This window comes from Lactuca serriola, chromosome 5, assembly GCF_051521515.1.
Source record: "Lactuca serriola cultivar US96UC23 chromosome 5, Lser_US96UC23_V15, whole genome shotgun sequence".
NCBI classification, from domain to species: domain Eukaryota; kingdom Viridiplantae; phylum Streptophyta; class Magnoliopsida; order Asterales; family Asteraceae; genus Lactuca; species Lactuca serriola.
The window spans coordinates 123,523,325-123,544,627 of record NC_136412.1 but is presented as its reverse complement, the minus strand read 5'-3'; the positions used below and the strand labels follow the sequence as shown (position 1 = coordinate 123,544,627).

The following is a 21,303-nucleotide window of genomic DNA, read 5'->3' as shown; positions in this document are numbered from 1 at the left end:
TTATCATATATATATATATATATATATATATATATATATATATATATATATATATATATATATATATATATATAGGAATTCGTACCATTTTATTTTCACTTTTTATAAAATAATACATAAAAGTTTATCCACATTTATTAATTATCTATAATAAAGTCAAAAAATTATTAAGAAACTCTTTGAAGTTTTTTTAAGTCAGTTTAATTAAATTTTAGTTTATTCTAACAGTCTGCAGATGTTTAATGACAAACAGTCTTCTTCTTTGAGATTGCATGTGTTTGGTCCACATTTTCTACTACAAAGGTATACAGATGTGGTCTGCAGACTGCATACATTTTGTCTCAGAATAAACAAACAACACCTTAGTTTCATATTTACACAACAAATTTCCACAATGCAAAATAAACTAAAAATGCTTCTCTTGTATGATTAAACTGAATCTCAATGTAAATTATCCGTAACCTACATTTTTATGTTTCTGCTACTTAGTGCATGCATACAACCCTGACGAGTTATAATACTTATGTAACAAAATGTTTTCCTGCCCATGTATTCCACAATATTTTTTGTACACATCTTTGACATGGAAAAATTTAAATATTAGCGAGGTTCTAGTGTTGTCAACGTGATGTCATTGACAGATACTAGATTAGTATGAGGTATACTACCTTCGACAAAAAATGCAGGTTGTCTAGGTTGAGGCAATGTACCTTCTTTATCAAACATCAAAACCACATTTGACATATTTGGTCTGTCTTTTGCGTAATGTTGTACGCATAAAAGACCGATATGTATCGACCGAAGTACTTCCGAGGGGACACATGAATCACGGATATCCGCACTAAGTAGCTCCTCAGCCATACCTTTTTCAAAAAGTCTCCATGCCTAAAAAATGGAAAGAAACATCAACAACAATCATTTCTAGGTAATTTATTTTTATTTTACTACAGTAGTTTTAGGCTTTATTTTCTTTTATTCTGATTAAGGATTATTTGGATTAAAAAAATATCTGAAAAATACTTTAGAAAATTATAGGAAAATAAAAGAAAAAAATCCTGAGAAATTTAATAAAGAAAGTAGTAGCTGAATGGGGAAAAATGACTATCACCATGAAGCATTATTCCGCAAAAAATAAAAACTAGTGTTAATAACTTATTGGAAATCGTATCACTATTGAGTCGATTAATTTAGCTAAAAAGGAACATATATTGTAGAACGTACATGTGCAAGAAGATTATCACTATCCTTTTCGTGAAAGAATCCCCTATTTTTCTTCCCACTCACTATTTCCAACACTAGAACTCCAAAACTGTAGACATCTGATTTTTCCGAGAAAGTCCCATCTACAGCATACTCTGGTGACAAGTAACCCCTAAAGGAAAAATATGAAGATTTAAACATATGACTTGAAGAAGTACAATATACAAAATGAATGTCACATGTTTATTTTTTGGATACTTACAAAGTTCCAACTATGTTATTTGTATTCGCTTCGTTTTCATGTTCTCTAAATAGCCTTGCTAAACCAAAGTCTGATATCTTTGGGTTCATGTCAACATCCAGTAATATATTGCTCGCTTTGAGATCTCGATGAACAATTTTAAATCGTGAATCTTGATGAAGATAGAGGAGTCCTCGAGCAATGCCATGAATGATGCGAAAACGATCTGGCCAATCTAGTACTGAACTTTTTATTTTATCTGGCCAATGTAGATTATTAGTATAACTTACAGTAAGAAAAACTTGGAAAGAAAAATGGAGAAACATGTGTGTAGAAGCAGTTGTACCAAATATGAATAAGTCCAGACTTCTGTTAGGCATGTATTCATAGACCAACATATTTTCATCTCCTTGTATGCAGTATCCAAAAAGCTTTACAAGATTTCGATGTTGAAGCTTAGCTATGAATTTAACTTCATTTTTTAACTCACCAAGACCTTGTCTTGAAGTTTGGGATAACCTTTTCACAGCTATTTCTTTTCCATCATCCAACACACCCTAAAAATTAAATGGCATTAAGATATTAAAAAAGAATTAAAATGTATTTTACAATTATAAATCGATTAACCGTTGATGAAATAAATCACAAGAACTATAGTTAGTTAACTTTGTTACCTTGAAAACCTGACCAAAGCCACCTTCTCCGAGCTTCTTGTCATTCGCAAAAGCATTAGTAGATTTGGATATCTTAATCAGGCTAAAAGACGATAACTCTGTATCGCCCTCTCGACTCTCCATGGTATACTCTTCATCAATGGTTTGCACAACTTCATCTGCAATTTGTAACAAACCAAGTTAATGAACGATTCATATTTCAAATTATTATATCTTACAGTTTCCCTACAAATAACCAAAATAATTAAAGAATTATACCTGGTATTTTCATATGGGATCTTTTATTCTTTCTCCAACCATACAAGATTGCTAAACTCAAGATCACCATACTAGATAAAATTGACGCCACAACTATGATTCTTTTCCTCTTTTTGTCGGAACCAGGTTTGGAGGTTGATTCCGTGATTGATGGAACTAGTAGTAAAACAATAATAAGTTAATGATCTTTGATAACCCGAACTAACAGTAACATGTATGTATGTATAAGGTTATGTTAAATAAGGAAAAATGAATCAAGATTAGTTCTTCAATAAAAAATACAAAGCACCAAAAAATAGGATTTGTATCTAATAGAAAGATGTACAGGACTGTAACAAAAACCGAATATTCACAATGTCAACCACGAAAACACCTAATTTTTTTAACAATCATTTACCATTAATTAATTAATCATTAGCATATAACACTTCATATTTTTTGTTGGACTTGACTACATAATTACATTAAGTATATTTTTATATAGTTTACCACTAAAGTTAAGGGGTATGGTCATTATTTGTCAAGCTACTCAAAACGTAAACTCATATACTACCACACCACAAACCTTTAGAAATGATTACCATTCCACTTCATCTACACTTTTTATATTTTTCTTTTTGATATCACATTAAAGAAAAAACCATAATTTCAAAACCAAAATAAACATTTTACTAATAAAAAAATAACATTAAAAACTTACATTACAAACCAAAACTACATAAATGCTAAAAGATCAAAATTTAAACTTACATTTCTAATATTCAAACATAGATATTACAACATATATAAATAGATAAAACTAGAAAATAAACTAATCGTCATATTTTTCGCGGACTTTTGTTGAAGTTTTAAAAATGTTGCTAGATTTCCCGGCTAGATATCCGGTTGGGGCATTATGTTCAAAATTTTAAGGTCGATAAGTATTGTTTTTTGGCTAGGAACTTCCTATGATTATTTGAACTTTTTTTTTTTCTAAAAATCTAGATATTTGTCTATTTTTTCCGAAAGTATGTCATTGGTCCTTTTTGTTGCGGACGATGATACCACCCATTTAGCTTTATCCCTTCCGATTGGTCGACGAAATATGACTTCCGTTGGACCTCCCCTCCCCTTCGGTCTGGCCGATGTCATTATTGAGGCTGAGGACAAAACCCACATCTGACTCGGATGTTCTCATCCATTTGTTTGTGTCTGGATTCTGAAAGCGATTCCGGAGTAGGGACCCATTTTGGACCCTCATGACAAGCTAGCCACTCTTTTTGGTGGCTGAATGATTTACCATCCTTGGTAAACTTGTTTTGTTGGGAAGAGGTTGATAAAATATTGAAATTGTTGCTCCCACTTTTGTGCATTTTTTAAGATTTTCAAAAATGTCATTAAATTTGGTGCAATTTGCTCGTAGTTCAAAACATTTTCTGTTGTTCGTGTCGTACATCCAACATGTACCCTTTCCTATTTCCATGTGAAAGTTGTGTAAAAAATGATTTCGATAACTCTCTTCTAATTGTGTGTTTCCATTTTCGTTGTCTTTCGATATAGATATCCAATCTCTTTCTAACATCTCTTCCTCTTCTTCGGTCCAATCTCGACTACCTTTTTTAACCTTTCCTTTCCTTTGTCTTCTTCTTGGTGGTGGCTGAGTTTCTTGGACCCTTTCGTCGTCGTCATCTTCGAGGTTTTAGAAAATGATACTTGAGTTTGGGGTTAAGATGGTTGTAATTGAAAAGTTTGAGGTTGATAAGGTAGTTGAAAAGTTTGGAATGGGGAATAATGGAATTATCGTGGTGTAGGTTGTTGGAAGTAGTTTGTCGAGTATGGATGGTTGGTAAACAAGGGTTATTGCTAAATTGGAGATGTTAACATGTGCGTGTATCAATGAATATTTGTTTACGGGTCATTTGGGGTATTTGGAGTATTTTGATTTTGATCAATAGTAAGTTAGTGAAAATTGGAGAGTATAGAAAAAATGGAGGTGTTCGTTGTAACGCCCACATTTCCTGCTAGGCACTTAGTAGAAAAAAACGTTGGTCGATAATGTAAATTTTAATGCAAATAAATAAATAAGAAATTTTCCTGCATGTTACATGTTTACAAAATATTAGTTGTATATGATTACTATGTGTATGTTATACGGATAAATATTATGGTGATATAATATTTGTATTAGATATGGTTATAAATGTAACAAAATGCGATAAATAAAAATTATAAGTAAAATATTATTTAGGATAAATAATCTTAATGAAAGTTTTAGTAATCATAATTATGAACCACTGAGTATAAAGAATGCCCAAATCTGACTTTGTATGAAGAAGTTATGATTTTTCGAAGTTTCGCATTCCACCCAATACAACAATCTGTGTCATAAAATACAAAATAAAAATCGGTTTCCTGTTAGCAAAAACAATATAAACGAATGTTGGTTTCCTCGAGAATAAGATTTCGTCCATATAAAGAATGTCGAGAACGAAGCTCATACGAAGAAGTTATGAATTCCACAAAGTCATTTACAATGTAATCTTTATAGATTGTAATATGAAAGTAGAATGGGAATAAGCTGTTGAGACCTAAAGGAAAATTGTAGTACTCGTCGATACAAACCGACGATATAAATAACGTCGAAAACCAAGCTCGTATATGAAAGATATGATTTGTCGGATATTTTAGAAATTAGTAGTGTGTGGTGACATTCACCAGAGCGCGCTACGTGGTACAATATGGAAAATCTCTCCTGCTGGCATGATAATGTGGCCCAACAACAGAGTGATGTGGCACCACAAAGGATGAACTCGTAGCCACAGTGCGATGTGCCTAGCTCCACAGCACGACGTGCCCTTTCCGAACTACTATAAATAGAGCCATTTGCTTCATATTTTTGGCACACATTTCTCTTAACTCTCTTCTGGAAACCCATCGAGATATATATGATTTCCAAATTTTGAGTACTTTATCAACACGCTGAGACATTGGATAGCCCATCGAAAAGTAGTATTCAGAGTTGAAATTTTGCCCGCGACATCCGAGCTTTTCCCAGAAAAACTTATAAGTTGAGTTATACTTATTAAGCTTTAATTGTAACTTATATTTATGTTCATTGTCATCATTAGAACCTATAAAAAGATTTATCAGTAATTCCAGTCAAAATGAAGATCGATATACTTACTGGAATGATGTCTAGGCTAGATCTTAGTGAGGTATTTCAAGTGGATTTTGAGGAATCTGAAATATTGTTATTATCTAGAATAATACAAACAAATACTAAGACTTAGTAATATTTGTATCTAGGTCTTTTAAATGGAAAATATAAGGTAGTAGGCGAAGCGCTAACTTAACCAAGAGACTTTCACTTATAATTAAGTAAGTGCATAGTTACTTTCAAGAGTGTAATCTTAATAAAAGTATTTATTGAATTAAAGATTAAATATATAATAAATGATTTTTACATGTGTTTTGTGCTAAATGTATATATTTTGTTTTGATGTATTGCATGAACAAGAAACTATATTGGAAGTCGATTGCTTGTATTTTAATATTGTTTTAGTTATATACTAAGGCTTGTAAATGATAGTTAGTTCGAAGTAAGTTGAATAAATAAATAATTTTACTCGGGGTAACGTATGAGATTAAGCGGAGTGTAGTAGTCCTCCACTTTCTAGACAACCAGAAATGGTGGGTCTGTATTAGACAACTAGTAGGTATGTTCGGGTTATCTACCAGAGTAGGATGACAACACTTGTTTAGTCTAAAAGGTCTTGTGAATTAATTTTCTATTGTGGACTTATAACCCACATACGTGGATAAAATAGGATACCATATTTATCAAATACTCTAAATGTTGCTTGCCTTTAAATGACTGGCATTGGCCAAGGAATCCCCTAGTCGTGGAGTCAAGGTGATTGTTCCAACTAATCGTTGAATTAGGTCTGTGGGAATCGATTGGGCCGAGTATGTATAGGTAGAGGTCTACATTTGATTATTTATTTATATTGTCTGGTAATGTTTGTTTTGAAGAATTATTTTATATGGTTGTTTATCATTGTAGATATTATGGGATTGAAACCCTATGTGTCTAACCAGGTTTTCCAACATGAACCACTCAATTTATAGGCATCACAGGTAGTGATACTAAGGTTGTTGGGAACTCAATAGGATGCCGAGTGAAATAAGTGACATATATGTAATAGTATTTAGGACTATATGTCTTTATGTTGTAAGTTATGTTGGATATTAATTATGACATCCTTAGTTTTTTGATATTTTGAAACATTATTTGTTATCTCAAAATATTTTATTAAGTTGAGATTTTTCGCAACAAAGACATCATGAAATATTAAGGTGTAAAGAAAAAGCTTTATTTGGTTCTGAAAAATAGGTAAATATGGTTTGGTTTTTATTTTAAAAAATAATATAAAAATTATGGCCAACGAATTCCTCTCAATGGTCAAATTATTAACCGTTTTCTAGCAACTCATCAATAAGTTTGTAATCATCTGTGAATAGGGGCGAGGTTAGGTATAAGCAAGGTGGGTCCTAGGACCCACCTAAGTTATTAACTTATCTAGAATTTATATGGAAAATTTTTATGACCTACCTTAAAATTAATTTTGGACATACCTCACCCATAAAATCTTTGAATTTGTATCGAATATTCTCTATAGAAAAATTAGTGAACCACACGGTTTTTTATTCTAGACTTGCTACTTTCCGTGAAGAAGTTCATTCCAAAAAAAACACTTATGCCCATTTGAGGCGATGTTCATGCATAGAAAGAGGGTTTCATGTCAGATGCTATGCATATAAACCTCTCCATACCCATTCTCCTAAGATTATCCACGTATAGTCTCCGAATGGCATCCCCATTTTCCTTATAGGACTTGCTTTGTTGTATTTTAGCCTTCTATTTTGACATCCTATTTTGAATTATACTACTTTTAATACACCATTAAGAGTTGTCAATTTACCTATTTAAATTTATGGTGAACTAGATAAGGTACATATCATATTTTCTACAAACCGTGTATCGTACCAACTATAATTGGTAAAAAAAAATTATATATCGTGATTATAGTATCGTTGTCAATTTACGTATTTAAATTAAGGGTGAACTTCGTACTTTAATACCGTTGTATTTAAATTTTTACATTATTACTATACCATGATTACTCAAGAGGTAGAGTACTACCAACAAAATATGTTATCTATGAAACATAATGTCTACTAACTTACATGGTTCAGTTGATAACACATTGGTTGGTTTTCCATGACACATATTTGATGACAACCGTAATTTAAATGTCTTGCTAACTAACAAATTATATAATTTATGTTTATTCCTTTCCGCATGTGATGCATACAAACATAGTATAAGTCACTTTTATAAATATATTTTCTTGTTTAAACCCCACATTTGGCCCCGTTCTATTTGCTCTCCTTTTTGCATACATTTCACTATTTGTCATCAAATTGTTTAGTTTGTTTATGTTTTTTCGTGCACTTTAGCTATCAAATCTAACTAGTTTACTACTTTAGTAATTGTTAGTTTGCTGTTACTACCACTTTTCTTACTACTTATATTTAATTTTGTATTTGCTTTTAGTTTTTTGTTGGGACTTGAATACATAGTTAAACATACCGACTCATGTTTTACGTGGTAGCATGAGTTCGTGTCATTATCAAAGTGTCGAGGGTTCATAGGGGATGAGTGAGACCTAGGGGTGTAGAGGATATTAGACTTAGAGTATGTAACTTGAATTTAGGTTTCTTAAATACAGAGTTATTGGAGTTGACCAATGTTTTAAGGACTAAAAGAGTGGATATTACATGTATCCAAGAGACTAAATGGAAGGGGGTACAAGCTAGAGAGTGTTATAGGTGTAAGTTGTGGTACTTCGATGCTGAGAAGGCGAGAAATGGGGTGGGTATTTTGGTGTCTTCAGAGTTCAAAGACAATGTAATTAAAGTTTCTAAACGTTGTGATATGATTATGATGATCAAGGTTATAGTTGAGGATGTGGTAAATATATGATTTGCTTACGTCCCACATGTCGGGTTAGAGGAGTAAAAAATACATAATTTTTAGGAATTGTTAAATAATTTACTTAGGAGCATACTAGAGGACCAATAATAAGATCAAGGGTGGAATTTAATATGCATATAGGAAGGTAAATTGATGGGTATGAGGGAGTGCATAGGGGTTTCAGTTTTGGTACTAGGAATGAAGAGGACATACATTGCTTGTTTTTGCAACTGCACATGATTTGGTGATCTCAAAACGTCCATTAAAAAGTGGAATGTGCACGTAATTACCTTTTCAAAATGGGGGGCATTACAACCAAATTAACTGGATATTGGTTCATAAACAAGACCGGTGTTCATGCATTGATTGCAAGGCCTTTTCAGATGAGCCTTGTTCTTGGTTAGGAGCCCAAATAAGGTAGCTAAAGTTGCAAGAACTAGGATTCTTTGGAAACATATGAAGGGAGGTATTACTAGAGATTTCAGGGGTAAGGTTAATGAAAAATTATTTATTATAGCCAAACACACATCAAATGCATATATGTTATGTAATAGTATGTTTAAAACCATTAGAGAGGTGGCTTTAACACCCTTAGGGTTTTGATAGAGTAGGTTAAGTAGCATAGATAATCATGTCGGTGGAACATAGAAGAACGAGATAAGGTCAAGGAAAAACAAACTTGCTTCAAGGAGCTTTTTTCATGTAAAGACAACATGTAAAGAGTGAGAGCAAACAAAAGATACAAAGAGGAAAAACGAGAAGCAAAGAAAATGATTTCTAAATGTAACACCCTTCTTTCCAGGATAGATTGATTTAGGGTTTAATGGAGTCAAAAGCTTAATTTTTTTAGAAAATTGGGTGTCACGACGTAACCATAGGGTGGTCACGATTTGACAGGCCAAAGTGAGAGACATATTTCAGAATTGTTCTCACCGCATGACATATAGGTGGTAACGACATGATGCCTGCTGCAGCATAAGTCCATAATCTTTTAGGGTTTCCTTTGTATTAAAACCCCTCTAAGTCAATTTTAGTGTTTCTTATCAGCCTCTATTACCCTTAAACCCAAAAAAAACCTAACCCTAATTCCATTGGTGGTTCTTGGCCCTTTTGGTGCATTTGATAGCTTGAGGAAGGAGAAGAAAAAGGAGAAAGAGGTGCTCTAGTTGTGGATCTAATAAGGATACCTCATCATCATCATCATCATCTTGTGCTCAATTTGGACCTTTATAAGTGTCCAAGATCTAAACTTTATTGCTTAATGTTGCTAGATATAGCTTTTTGTCCCATGTTCTTCATGTTTTAGCAAGTTGAAATGGAAGCAATTCATAAGGTTGGAAACTTTATGCATTCTAATGGTCCATTGAGTATCATAAGATTTAGATCTAGGAGTTGGTTTAGGATTGGATCCATACATGTGAGTTTTGGTGTTATTTCATCACTTTTGAACTAGAATGTATTAAGGACATGCATGTCCATAAAGTAAGCATTTTTATGGACCTTTGGAGTCCCCTTAAGCTTCTAAAAAAGTTAGAGTTGGAGACTTATTAGATTAAGGACTCAAATCATTAAGGGGAGGTTTCAGACTGAAGTCATGACGTGACACTGAGGGTGTCACCATGTGACCAAGATGGTTCTTGCGATTAGGTTGCCCTGTTTTGCTCATGACTTGACCAAGGAGGGTTCACGTCATGATGTATGCTGAGTGAGTTGTCCGTGACCGTGTGGGATGAGTTGGATCAAAGCGAGTTGGGATCAAACAAAGTGATTTCTCACGATGTAACCAAGGGTTAGTCACAACATGAGGCTTAATGCTTGATGTTTTGGCAATTGAATTTGACCTTGATCATTGACTTGTTGATCTGGGTTGACTTTTGGTCAAGATGGTTTAATTTAGTGTATAGACTAAGGTTAGACCATATATGTTTTAATAGGGTTAGTGTACCATCTATTGCGAGCTTTGAGCATTGGTTTAGCTGATTTCGTGAGTTAGGTGAGTCTTCTCATTATACTCGTGGGCCGAAGGCGCCATTGCCAGCCCACTAGATTGTGTTGTGTAGAACGCTAACGTGACATCCTCTAATTTTTAGAACCAATTAAAACTTTTTTTACGCATATATTATCATTGATGAGAAATTTCCAATATATTGAAAACTTTTGAGTAAAATTGATTTTCTAAATTTAATAAAATCCTAAGGATGTCATAATCGATACCAAAACATAGGTTAGAGCGTATAGACCTAATGGTCCTGAACTCTATCGCAGGCAGTCTTTTAATGACTCAGCATCCTAATCAAGTTCTGGTAGCTTGAGTCTTTATACCTGTGATGCATATAAATTGAGTGGGTCGGGTTGGGAAACCTGGTGAGATGCATAGGGATTTCCATCCCACGTTATTGTTATGATAATATTCCTTAATTATTAGGCCAACAAAATCAACTGTTACCATACAATCCCCATATAAGTTTACATTCCCACCTATCAATTCCTAACGATCCTCACATATTGTCAGAGATAAATTATCTCTCTTGATGAGCAGTTGGAAAGCTTAACTACTTGTCTAAGGGCTTCCTTTGCTAGTGTAATCAAAAAGACATATAGGTCATTAGAGTATTTGACGAATATTGTATTCCATTTCATCCATGTCTGTGAGTAATGAGCTCATGCCACCAATGTATTCATAAGATTATCTAGAATGATCAAGTGTTCTCACCTACTCTTGGAAGTGACCAGACATACCATTACAGTTGTCTAATCAGTACCTACCATGTCTGGTTATCTAAGGGAAATAATATAATGTACTCCCGTACGGAGTTACTTCACATCAACACATGAGAATGTCGTAGAACATAACTTTACTTTCCGTTCCTAACTTACACACATTCTCGTATGAGACTACCCAAGATTAAACCTAATTGAACTAAGTATCATCCATAAGTCTACATGTATCCCTAGACTAGATTACAACTCTTGTAACCAGCTTCTAATACCAACTCTATTCTTGGGTGACACTAACCTATCTTTTGTGTATATGTATTGTCTATAGAGTATTAGGTATTATTGTTCATTTATCTTCTTAACAATGCTACTTCTAATATTATTATATATAGTTATCTATTTATCCTAATAGAAAATAGAACCATACTTGGTTCACAGATAGCATGATATATATATATATATATATATATATATATATATATATATATATATATATATATATATATATATAGATCTTAACATATAATCTAGGCAATAAGCACATAATTTACATACGACTACCAACAAATATTGAGACTTTAGTTAATACTTGTATTAAATCATGGTCATGAAAGAGACTATGCACTCACTTGATAAACTTGGTGACTAACGATTTCGGTAGCGCTTCGCTTCGCACTTCTAAAGGGACTTAGATGTATAAACTATTAAGGCTTAGTCTAGTTTCATAATCTTGGCGACTATAATAATTGTTGTCTAGATTCCTCAATAGTCCCAATATCTACATAAAGATCCATCAAGTAAGGAATAACCATGTAGGATCATATCGGAGGTAGGGTCATTTCATATACATGGTATACTGTTTGGAACTCCCACTTTAAACACCTCACTAAATCCAGCCTAGAAATCACTCCCATGAGTAGATCAATCAGTATAATGACTTGGAATCACTGAAAAATGTTAATTATAAGTTCACAATAACGAATATGACTATAATTAAAAGTTACACGTAAATAAAATAAGTGTAGCTTAACTTACAACGGAATCTAGTGAAAATCAGGAATTACACGGGCATAACTCTGACCTGGGAGCTTCTATTCACCGACTACCTGACACCAAGGCTTTATCGAAGAGGTGGGGAACTCGAGAGTATCGGGACTAAAGAGTGGAAAGAGATCCGGAGGGAATTGATGGGAGGTGTGAAGAAAAGTGAATTAAAATCAACTCTTATTTATAGCTGATTTTGGGCTGTGTGCCATACATTGATAAGGTGCACATCATGCATCTGGTCGGAAGAGACTGACATGTCACTTTCTTCATGGTGCCACGTGTCGTATTCTGGATGGAGTGTCAATATGCACGATGCACTTTGTTGTTGTGTGCGGGTGCGCACGAAGAATTTATGTTCCCTAGAAAGGTCATATTTTCTTCATACGAGCTTCGTTTTCAACAAGTTTTATGTCCACACTTAACTATCCTCGTGATCCGCAAGTTTCAATTAGACTCCGTCGGCTAATTTGAATTTTTTTAAAAGTTATACTTTTAATAGGCTTAGATTGTTAAAGTCTGTTAAAAATCCATAACTCTCTCTTTCGACGTTCGTTCTCGACTGTCTTTATATTGCTAGGTTCCTATGAACTAGATCTTCGATTCTTGTTTAGATTGTTTCAGCGAATAATCAACCGATCTAAAAGTCAATATCAGTGTTGCACACTACTATGCTGGAACTTAGAAAAATCATAACTTTCTTTTACGAAGTCAGATTTGTGCATTCTTTACATGCATACTCTCGGTTTAACGATTGCCACGTCTTTCGTTTAGGTTACTTAGGCTAATAAGCAGCCTATCTCCGATTTATTATTTACTATACGTTGACTAATCATGAAACTTTAGAAGTCTATAACTTCAATACGTATGAAGTTGGATTTTAGTATGCTCTATATGTACAAGATTCATATTGCAACTCCTATATTTTCCATCAAGATTATTTTTCCTAAATAATCTTCCATCAAGATTTCCATTTCGTCGCTTATCGATAAATTACTAAAATGGCTTGATAATATGTAGTCTGCAATGCGCACAAATAATGGGAATCCTAATCAGGGATTTAAATTATAACTATTATTTATTTTATCTAGCTCAAAGATGTGGGCGTTATAACTAATTGTCTTTGTGACTTTGGCATGTATGTTTGAGTTGGAATACATCCTAGGATGGACCCACTATTGTATGTTTGCGTTGAAATATACCCCAGGATGGGCCCATTTAGATGTCTTGGATTGGAAAATGTGGAGATTTTGGTCATCTTGTTTGAGGACATAAAGCTTAAGTAGTGGTGCGGTATGGGATCGTAGCTAGACTCAGGTTGAGGGTTCAGCACGATCTTAGCCTTTTATTTTCTGATGAAGGCTTTGGGGTTCGAAGCACGATCTTAACGCATGTTTGGGGTTCAGCAGGTGGAATTTCAGCTCATGTGGATAGAGGATCAGTTTTGTGAATAGTTGGCAAGACCATGGGCACGGCCCATGGCAAATTTAGATGTATGACAATACTATAGATTCGTCGTATTATTCATTAGGATGAGTTTGGCTGTTGCAAGAAGGGTTGAAAGACTGTGAGAGGAGCACAAACTTCTATCAGGTTGAGTCAAACTCTTTTCTGTTATTTAGTTGCTCTGTATTGATGCAGAAGGACTCTTAAAGCAATATTAGTGGTTAGACTAGTATAGCTCCCGGTTATGGGCGAGGCCTATTTGGCTATGCTAGCTTGGGTGAGACCTGCGGGAGAGTCCCGTTTGGTTATGCTAGTTTTGGTGATACCAGTGGACAAGCCCTGATTGAGTATGTTATCTTGGGTGAGTAGACCATTCGGTCATTTGAGGTTAAGCTTATAGCATGTGGTAGAGGCGGTATATCCCTAGTTGGGTGATGGAATGATGACAAGAACAGGGTACTCTATGATCATAATGTTTAATAGGATTAAATAGTGTCACAGAGTATCGTGAATCATTAGGTGTGTGAATGTGACTCATGAGGGTGAGACCTAGTAATGTCTGGCATGGTTGAGGCGTTAGAGCAAGTTAGGAGTAGGGAAGATTGGAATGATGGCAATCGATTCTTCTTATTGCTCGATGCTTGGAGATCGAGTTTGAAAGAGATGGGGAGCACCCATCTTGTTCGGTCCTGTTTGTTTCTTGTCAGAGCACACACACGATTTTATAAAAGAAAAGAGGAGTTTTTCATGTCATTTATCACAAATCCGATGTATGTAACCTATTTGAAGAGAAAAAATGAAGAGAGAGAGAGAGAGACAGAGACAGAGAGAGAGAGAGAGAAAGAGAGAGAGAGAGAGAGAGAGAGAGAGAGAGAGAGAGAGAATAGACCGAAGTTTTTGAGTTTGCCGGATACTCGCCGGAGAAGATGACCGGAGCATTGCCGGAGGTGTCAGATACACCGGAAACCGGCTAAACCTCCGATAGCAGGTCATAAGGATGTTTTTTAAACGGTTCAACAAGTTCAATGAGAAAATATAGACAAAAAAGAAAAAACTCAATGACTAAATGTATATAAATCCGAAAACAGGTAAAGAATTAATATGAAAATGAGCTTACTGGTCAAGTCGGAGACGGCCATTCTTACATAAAGATCCTGGCTTTCATCCACTGTTCCAATATCCATTAGATCATCGAACCACAGCAAGCATCCGATTCCGTTCATTCTTATATCGATATTTGCATACGCTACGCATGAGCAATTCTGCTTGCAGGCTGTCTCACATTCGCCAAGTGTCATGCTCCGATTGTACCATGAACGCTGAGTGTCTGGCATCTTAACGTTTTTAAAGACTCGGTAACCATCCCCATTCTGACAACCTAAAGATGTTCTACGACGACACCCACTTGACCACTTTGAGGCACTCCATTCATCTGGGTTTCGTGGTACGAACCCTTCCATACAGCTACAAGGCGGTGAGTTGTTCTTGTTGCAACTTCCATATGGACCACATAGTCCGTATCGGCTGCATATGTCAATATTTGCGTTCCAGTATAGGAACCACGTCTGTGTTCTTTCGATCCAGTTTAGTCGTAGCATGTTTCCTTCTGGACTCAGATACACACGCGTGACGCCTGAACTGTTAACAAGTATGTACCCGTAGTAAACCTCTTTATCATCGAAAATAAATTCGTGTGTGAATATAGGGTTTGATCCCAAGCTAGGCATGCCACTGAGGGTAATACCGTTCCATGGTCCCAATCTCAAGTGTGGAACCGAATCTTGTTGTTCTTCAAACAACTGAGGGAACCCGTTTGTATCCATGAATGATACATATGGGCCGGGTGAAGGGTCGTCGAGGCTCTTCCATGACGTCAACCGCCTATCTAGCCTAGTGACCAGGTCCTTCCCCAATTTCATCCCTGGAAGAAATGTGTCCCCAGGGTAATCAAAACTTTGCCAAATCAAACTTTCCTCACCGGATGTTCTGAGAACCAGATTTCCAGAGTTTAAAAGTTGCGCCACTGAATGTACTGTTGTGTGAGATACTAGGCCGAGGTTAGATGACCAGATACCAGTGTTGTTGCTACTAAGGATAACCCGTAGGGATCCGCTGGTGTCGATTCTAAAAACACCAGATGAATCTGTTATTGGCGTCTCCCTGTTAGCAACCCACACCACTGTCTGTGGGGATATGTTCTTGTACCATATCCCCAAATACCGGTTCCTAGAGCTTCCAGGACTAAAAAACCCAAGTTCATACATTTCATTGGAGGAAACAAGGGTATCGCCATCGCGGATGGCTTGATCATATTCTATCGTGTCTTTTTGTGAACACGTAGCCAGAAAGAAAAACTGAAGACCAAAAATAAATAAATTGTGAAAGTTTTCCATTGACGTTCTCTTCTCTGAATTGTAAATTTCTTTTAGAATATATGTATTTTTCCAAAGAAGGTTGTGTGGTGGGAGAAGAAAGAAGACTAGAAGGGTTGACCCAAGAAGTCGTTATAATCAATTTGGTATTAGAAAGAATCATGGTGCGAAAACGGCATTTGGTTGACCAAACCAGCACCGAGCCCCACTTGCATAAGTGGGTTATGAGGTTACCTGGGCATGTTAGAATGTAAATTTCTCTTGGAAATTTAAATGGTTATTTTACAAGTTGGTTAATTTAAAGAGAGGAAGAATCTTGATGGAGTTTATAAGGCTTTTTTTTGTCTTAAGGTTAAGGGCCATGACCAATCCTACACGTACATCTACCCACGCATGCCTACTCGGGCTATGGATGTGAGAGTTGAGGCTCATGAAATTTATTTCAAGATTTATTACCTATTTTAAGGTGGGTTTGGTACAGAAAATTTAAAGGAGAGAAATAGAGTCAATTTGGTTTGTATTAAAAATATATAGAAATAAAAAAAAAAATGAATCCCATTCCCTCGTAATATTTCTCTTTAATTAATAGAGAAAAGGTGGGAAAAAGAAAAATCAACTCTAAGAGAAATTTAAAAAAAAAAAAAAAAAAAAAAAAAGACCGAGAAATGAAATGATCGGACTTCAGCCTTGCCAACTACATCCACAATTTAAATCTTAATCCCATATATCAATTTCTGCTGCTTTCATTTTTGGAATTGGCCAAATTATTTTTGGAATTGGCCAAATCTTCTTTTGGTGTCGATATGCCCTACAAATCTCTTCCAATCTAAATCTTAACCTGCTATTAATTCTCAATTGAAGTTCATTTTTTATGTACACAATTGATTCATGAAATCAATTGATTGTTGCTTCTTACTTTTTTTTTTTTCAAACATTTGCGTAGAGATTAAAAAAAACTTAATTATTAAACTTTTTTTTTCTTGATCAGTTGAGCGATAAGTAGTTCATGATTAAGATGCATATTTTAACAAATTAAAATGTACATTATAATGCATTTTTAATAAAAAAAATTTTGAATATGAATAAAATAACAATAAAAAAATAATAATAAAACTCTTTTCCATTTCATAGTTTAATACAACCAAACAAGAGAGATGTTTCCTATGATCATTTCTCTAGTAATTTCTTTGTTCTACCAAACAGTGTAATCAAATTTATTTCCCCATTTTAATTCCCTTTCTCTATATTTTCAATCTCTGCTATAATTTCATGTCTCTATACCAAACGCATCCTAAGATTTCAAAAAAAATATCAAGATATTTCCTAAAAGTGTCATAATAATCCATAATCATAAAGATAACATAACCAAATATGATTAGAAAAAAACAAATTGTTTAGATACCTATTAGGGTATAAACAGTCATCAAAAGAAAACATGAAAAGAATAAAATACAACCCTTTAGGAGGAAACACAAACATAGGTCTCGTTTGATAGTTACTGATTGCGAAAGTGTTGACTGGGAAAGGTCTGTCTTGGTAAGAAATCATGACTGAGTAAGAAACCATGATGTTTGATTGTATATCTGACTGAATGTGCTGACTGATGAAAAATAACCATTTTACCCTATTGCTCTATACAATGTTTGATGAATTTGCCGAGTAATTATAAAAACATACAAATTATCATACAAAATAAAATTACACACAAATCCTTTGAAAATCAAAATCCTCAATTACACCAAACACTCCAAAGTTATACAAAAACCAGTTCTTGGATATAATGAATGCAAAAACATGTAATCACAGCTAAAATATTTTTCATCTACATTTTATACCATAAATGCCCACCTCAATATACTTTGGAATCACCAATTTCGGAGATGTCTTCAATTTCAATGGGATTACAACCTCGATCAAGATCATCTGAAAATCAATCCACACATTCCTCCAAAGCTACAATCACTTCAAAAGTGCATCCCTTTTAACTCTTCCTTTCTCACTATCAATCCTCCTCTTATCATCTCTTTTGCCGGACTCTATAATTCCATCCTCCAAACACAACTATGGAACACTTTTCTAATCATGTCATCACACTTGATCAAACACAAACATAACAGCAAAAAATTTAAACTTTTAGAGAAGTTTAAAAGGAACATAAAAACAAAAATTAGACCATTTAGAACAGCAAGGATACAATTGGAAACCCTTAAAACAAAATCAGAAATCGAACATTCAACATCAAACATGAACAGAAAATCACTTTAAACAAATCACTTGAAAATTCGGAACATTTATCCATCTAAATAACAAAAGAACTTTTAACCGCAAAAATAATGTCAACAACAAAAGAACATTCAACAAAAATCAAAACAGCAAAAATTGAAACAGTAGTCTTTTAAGGCATTTTGACATACAAATTCAAGAAATCAGAATAACAAAAATCGAAACAGTGGTCGACGATGGCAGAAATCGGAAGTATTAGAGATGCTTACCTGATGAGAGGAGGAAGGAGCTCCGATTGGTGGGTGGAAGAGAAATAATGGGGTCGACTATGCTTGGTGGTCGCGAGAGAAGAAAGGAGTCGTTGAAAGAGGAGAAGAAAGGGAGGTTGGAAGATATGTTAGGGCAAGGGTAGCAGTGGAAACTTTTCTCTCTTTCTCAGTCAGGCAATTTCTTATTTCTTTCCCAATCAGATCCATCTTTCCGAGTCAGACGCAGACAAGTTGTTTATCAAACACGTTTGGCTGACCGAGTCAGCCAAAAAGGTCTGACTCGACCCAGTCAGACAAATATCAAACACCACCATAAACAAAATTTTCTAATGTTACCATCATTCTTCTTCTCCCTTGCTATGGTTTCTTTCTCTCAAAAATCTTCATCAAGATTCTCCTTGCACTACAAGAAAAATGACTTACAGTCACACCAAAAAAGTGTGACATATGCGTATAGTGACATTTTATTTTTTCACTGAAAGTGTGACGGAAGGTGACGACATCGTATGGGTCTTAATGTCACTTTAAAATGTCGTGCCCGTATGATATGAAAACATGTGGCCGTTTTATAAAAGTGTGGCAAATGTGTATGGAATTTTGTTCACTAAATATCCAATATTGTAGCGTTAAACCGTCAACAGTCACATTTATTTAGTAAATGTGGTGACTGTATATCACCAACTTGCGACATTCATGATGTTTTAGTGTAGTTGTTTTCTTTTATATTGTCATACAGTTTAAATTTCATTAAGACTATTGTGTATCTTTCGTAAACATGTAATGACAGTGAGTGTGACCATGTTTGCTAAATGGCCACATGTAATTACTTCCATAAGTGGCGAATTGCTAATTATTAGTCACAAAAAACAATCAATTTTTGCGACTATAACCTATCCTATAGAGACACACAATTAAGTGAAATACAATCATAAGTATTATAAAGACACACATTTCGTTAAAGTTAAGTATTGTTCGGTATTATATTAAGACTATTGGGTATATTTTAGACACATATAATCACGGTGAACATGTCAATGTTCGGTAAATGGACACATATAATTAATGATGTAAGTGACGATTTGCTAGTATTTAGTCTCAACAACAATCAATTATGGTATTTATTTGCCACATAAATTGTTTTTCATGTTGTTATTGTTTAACTTAGTTACAAAAGTTTTAGAAAAAACGTCATCTTAAAACAACTGGAGACTCATAATTCTTATATATGATGACTATTGTTAACCATTTAGCCACACGTTAAAAAATAATGTGAAGTAACCATCGTATAACTTTAGAGACATTGAAAACCTATAAAACATTGTCAATTTTATATTAAAGCCAAAATAATTCAATTTTTATTGTTACTTTTTTTATATTGTAGATACATCAAAAGAATATATATATATATATAAATAAAAGTTACCAAAACCGACAATATGAAACAATATCAAAATTCAGAATTGGATATTATTAATAATTGAAATCCAAATCCTTACATTAAATCCGTAATTAAAATATTCAATACTAACTTGTTTTCTTTTCTTGCGTTAACAAAGTACAACTAGTACAGAACCGCCCTATGGACACACAATTATTTAGTGTAGCCATATGTATCACCCTTTATGTGTCTAAAAAAGCACTAGGTTATAGACACACATACAACTGCCTCATGTCACAATACGTTTATCTATGTTCTCTCATAAAAAAAGTATGACAATGATAATCAATACATGTGGCTGATTGTGACCTATGGCCTCAATGTTCGAGTGTGACTAATATTTGTTACATTTGGTATAATTAAGTGTGATTAAAGTTTTGATTATCTATACAATGGCCAAACAAACTAATTTAAATGTATCCAAAAACAGTTTGTAAATTTTTTTAATGACCTTTGGCCACACTTTTAATAAAAAGTGTGACAGACTGTGTTTCGGAAAGTGTGACCGTATGTCATTTTTGTACTAGTGTTGACATACTCTCCAATATCATTTGACTCTCGTCCACTTTTCTTAAGCTCCACCTTCTTGCTTGTCCTTCCATTCTTCTCTATTTTCTTTTCACAAGAATTCACCTCACCTATATCTACAAGTAGCTTCTTCAAGGACCCACGCAAGGCTTCCTCATCCCAACCACATTGGTATCATTCTCTATGTCATCCACCATCTTTAACCTAGCTTGCAGGATGGCTATAGCAGCATACAACCTGGCACTAACACTGTGTCTATGATTTCCTTGCATCCTCTTCAAACTTCTCATTACGATCATACACCTATTTAGAAAAGTAAGAGTTCTCCACCTGCACTTCTTTGATCTTCACTTGGTTTTAAATAGCGCAAAGTGCCCTAAAGCATTAAAGCCTTTGCGGTAGAAGCGCTAAGCGAAACCGCTTACCTCACATGATACACTAGAGATTTAAAAGGAAAATATAAAAAAATATGGAAATACTTAAAAATAGTTTTAAATACTTCAAAATATCCCAAGATAATAGTTTTATAGTGGTATCATATTAAATCCTAAATACTAATAAGTTATAACTAGAAATCATCTAAACTATCATCATATTCGTCGTCAACATAGACGATAACATCTCCTCCTCCATTACCACTATAGGCATCGATATCGTCTTCCATAACAACTTCATCTACCAAACGCCTATGAGATGGTTGAACAAATGTTTTTCCCTTACCAATGCCCAATGTTCCGGGTCCTCATTATGTACTCTTGATGCTTTAGTTCGATAACTAGGCTCATAAGCATCGGACACTTGAGCTACATCTCTCAAAGTTAAATCTTCACCAACAAATACCACCTCATCATCACTTTCATCTTCCATTCTTTCCAT

The 21,303-nt window shown here is 34.3% G+C and overlaps 1 protein-coding gene across 1 annotated transcript; it reads right to left on the bottom strand.

The window, feature by feature from the left end:
• Positions 1–402: 402 nt before the first annotated feature.
• On the bottom strand, positions 403–16,018 carry LOC145052918 (G-type lectin S-receptor-like serine/threonine-protein kinase At4g27290). Its single transcript, XM_079000840.1, has 7 exons — positions 14,715–16,018; positions 2,374–2,529; positions 2,116–2,273; positions 1,788–1,998; positions 1,463–1,700; positions 1,222–1,372; positions 403–885 (listed from the first exon to the last, which is right to left on the bottom strand). The coding sequence occupies exons 1-7, from the start codon at positions 15,988–15,990 to the stop codon at positions 601–603; spliced, it is 2,475 nt and encodes an 824-aa protein (XP_078856966.1). The 5' UTR covers positions 15,991–16,018; the 3' UTR covers positions 403–600.
• Positions 16,019–21,303: the final 5,285 nt, after the last annotated feature.

Bases quoted from the DNA above. Each gene is read 5' to 3' on its own strand.
- LOC145052918 (XM_079000840.1), bottom strand. From the start codon at position 15,990: ATGGAAAACTTTCACAATTTATTTATTTTTGGTCTTCAGTTTTTCTTT. The intron at 2,530-14,714 runs GTAAGCTCATTT...TTTTACTACTAG, and splicing joins GGCCGTCTCCGACTTGACCA to TTCCATCAATCACGGAATCA. The intron at 2,274-2,373 runs GTATAATTCTTT...TACAAATTGCAG, and splicing joins ATCCCATATGAAAATACCAG to ATGAAGTTGTGCAAACCATT.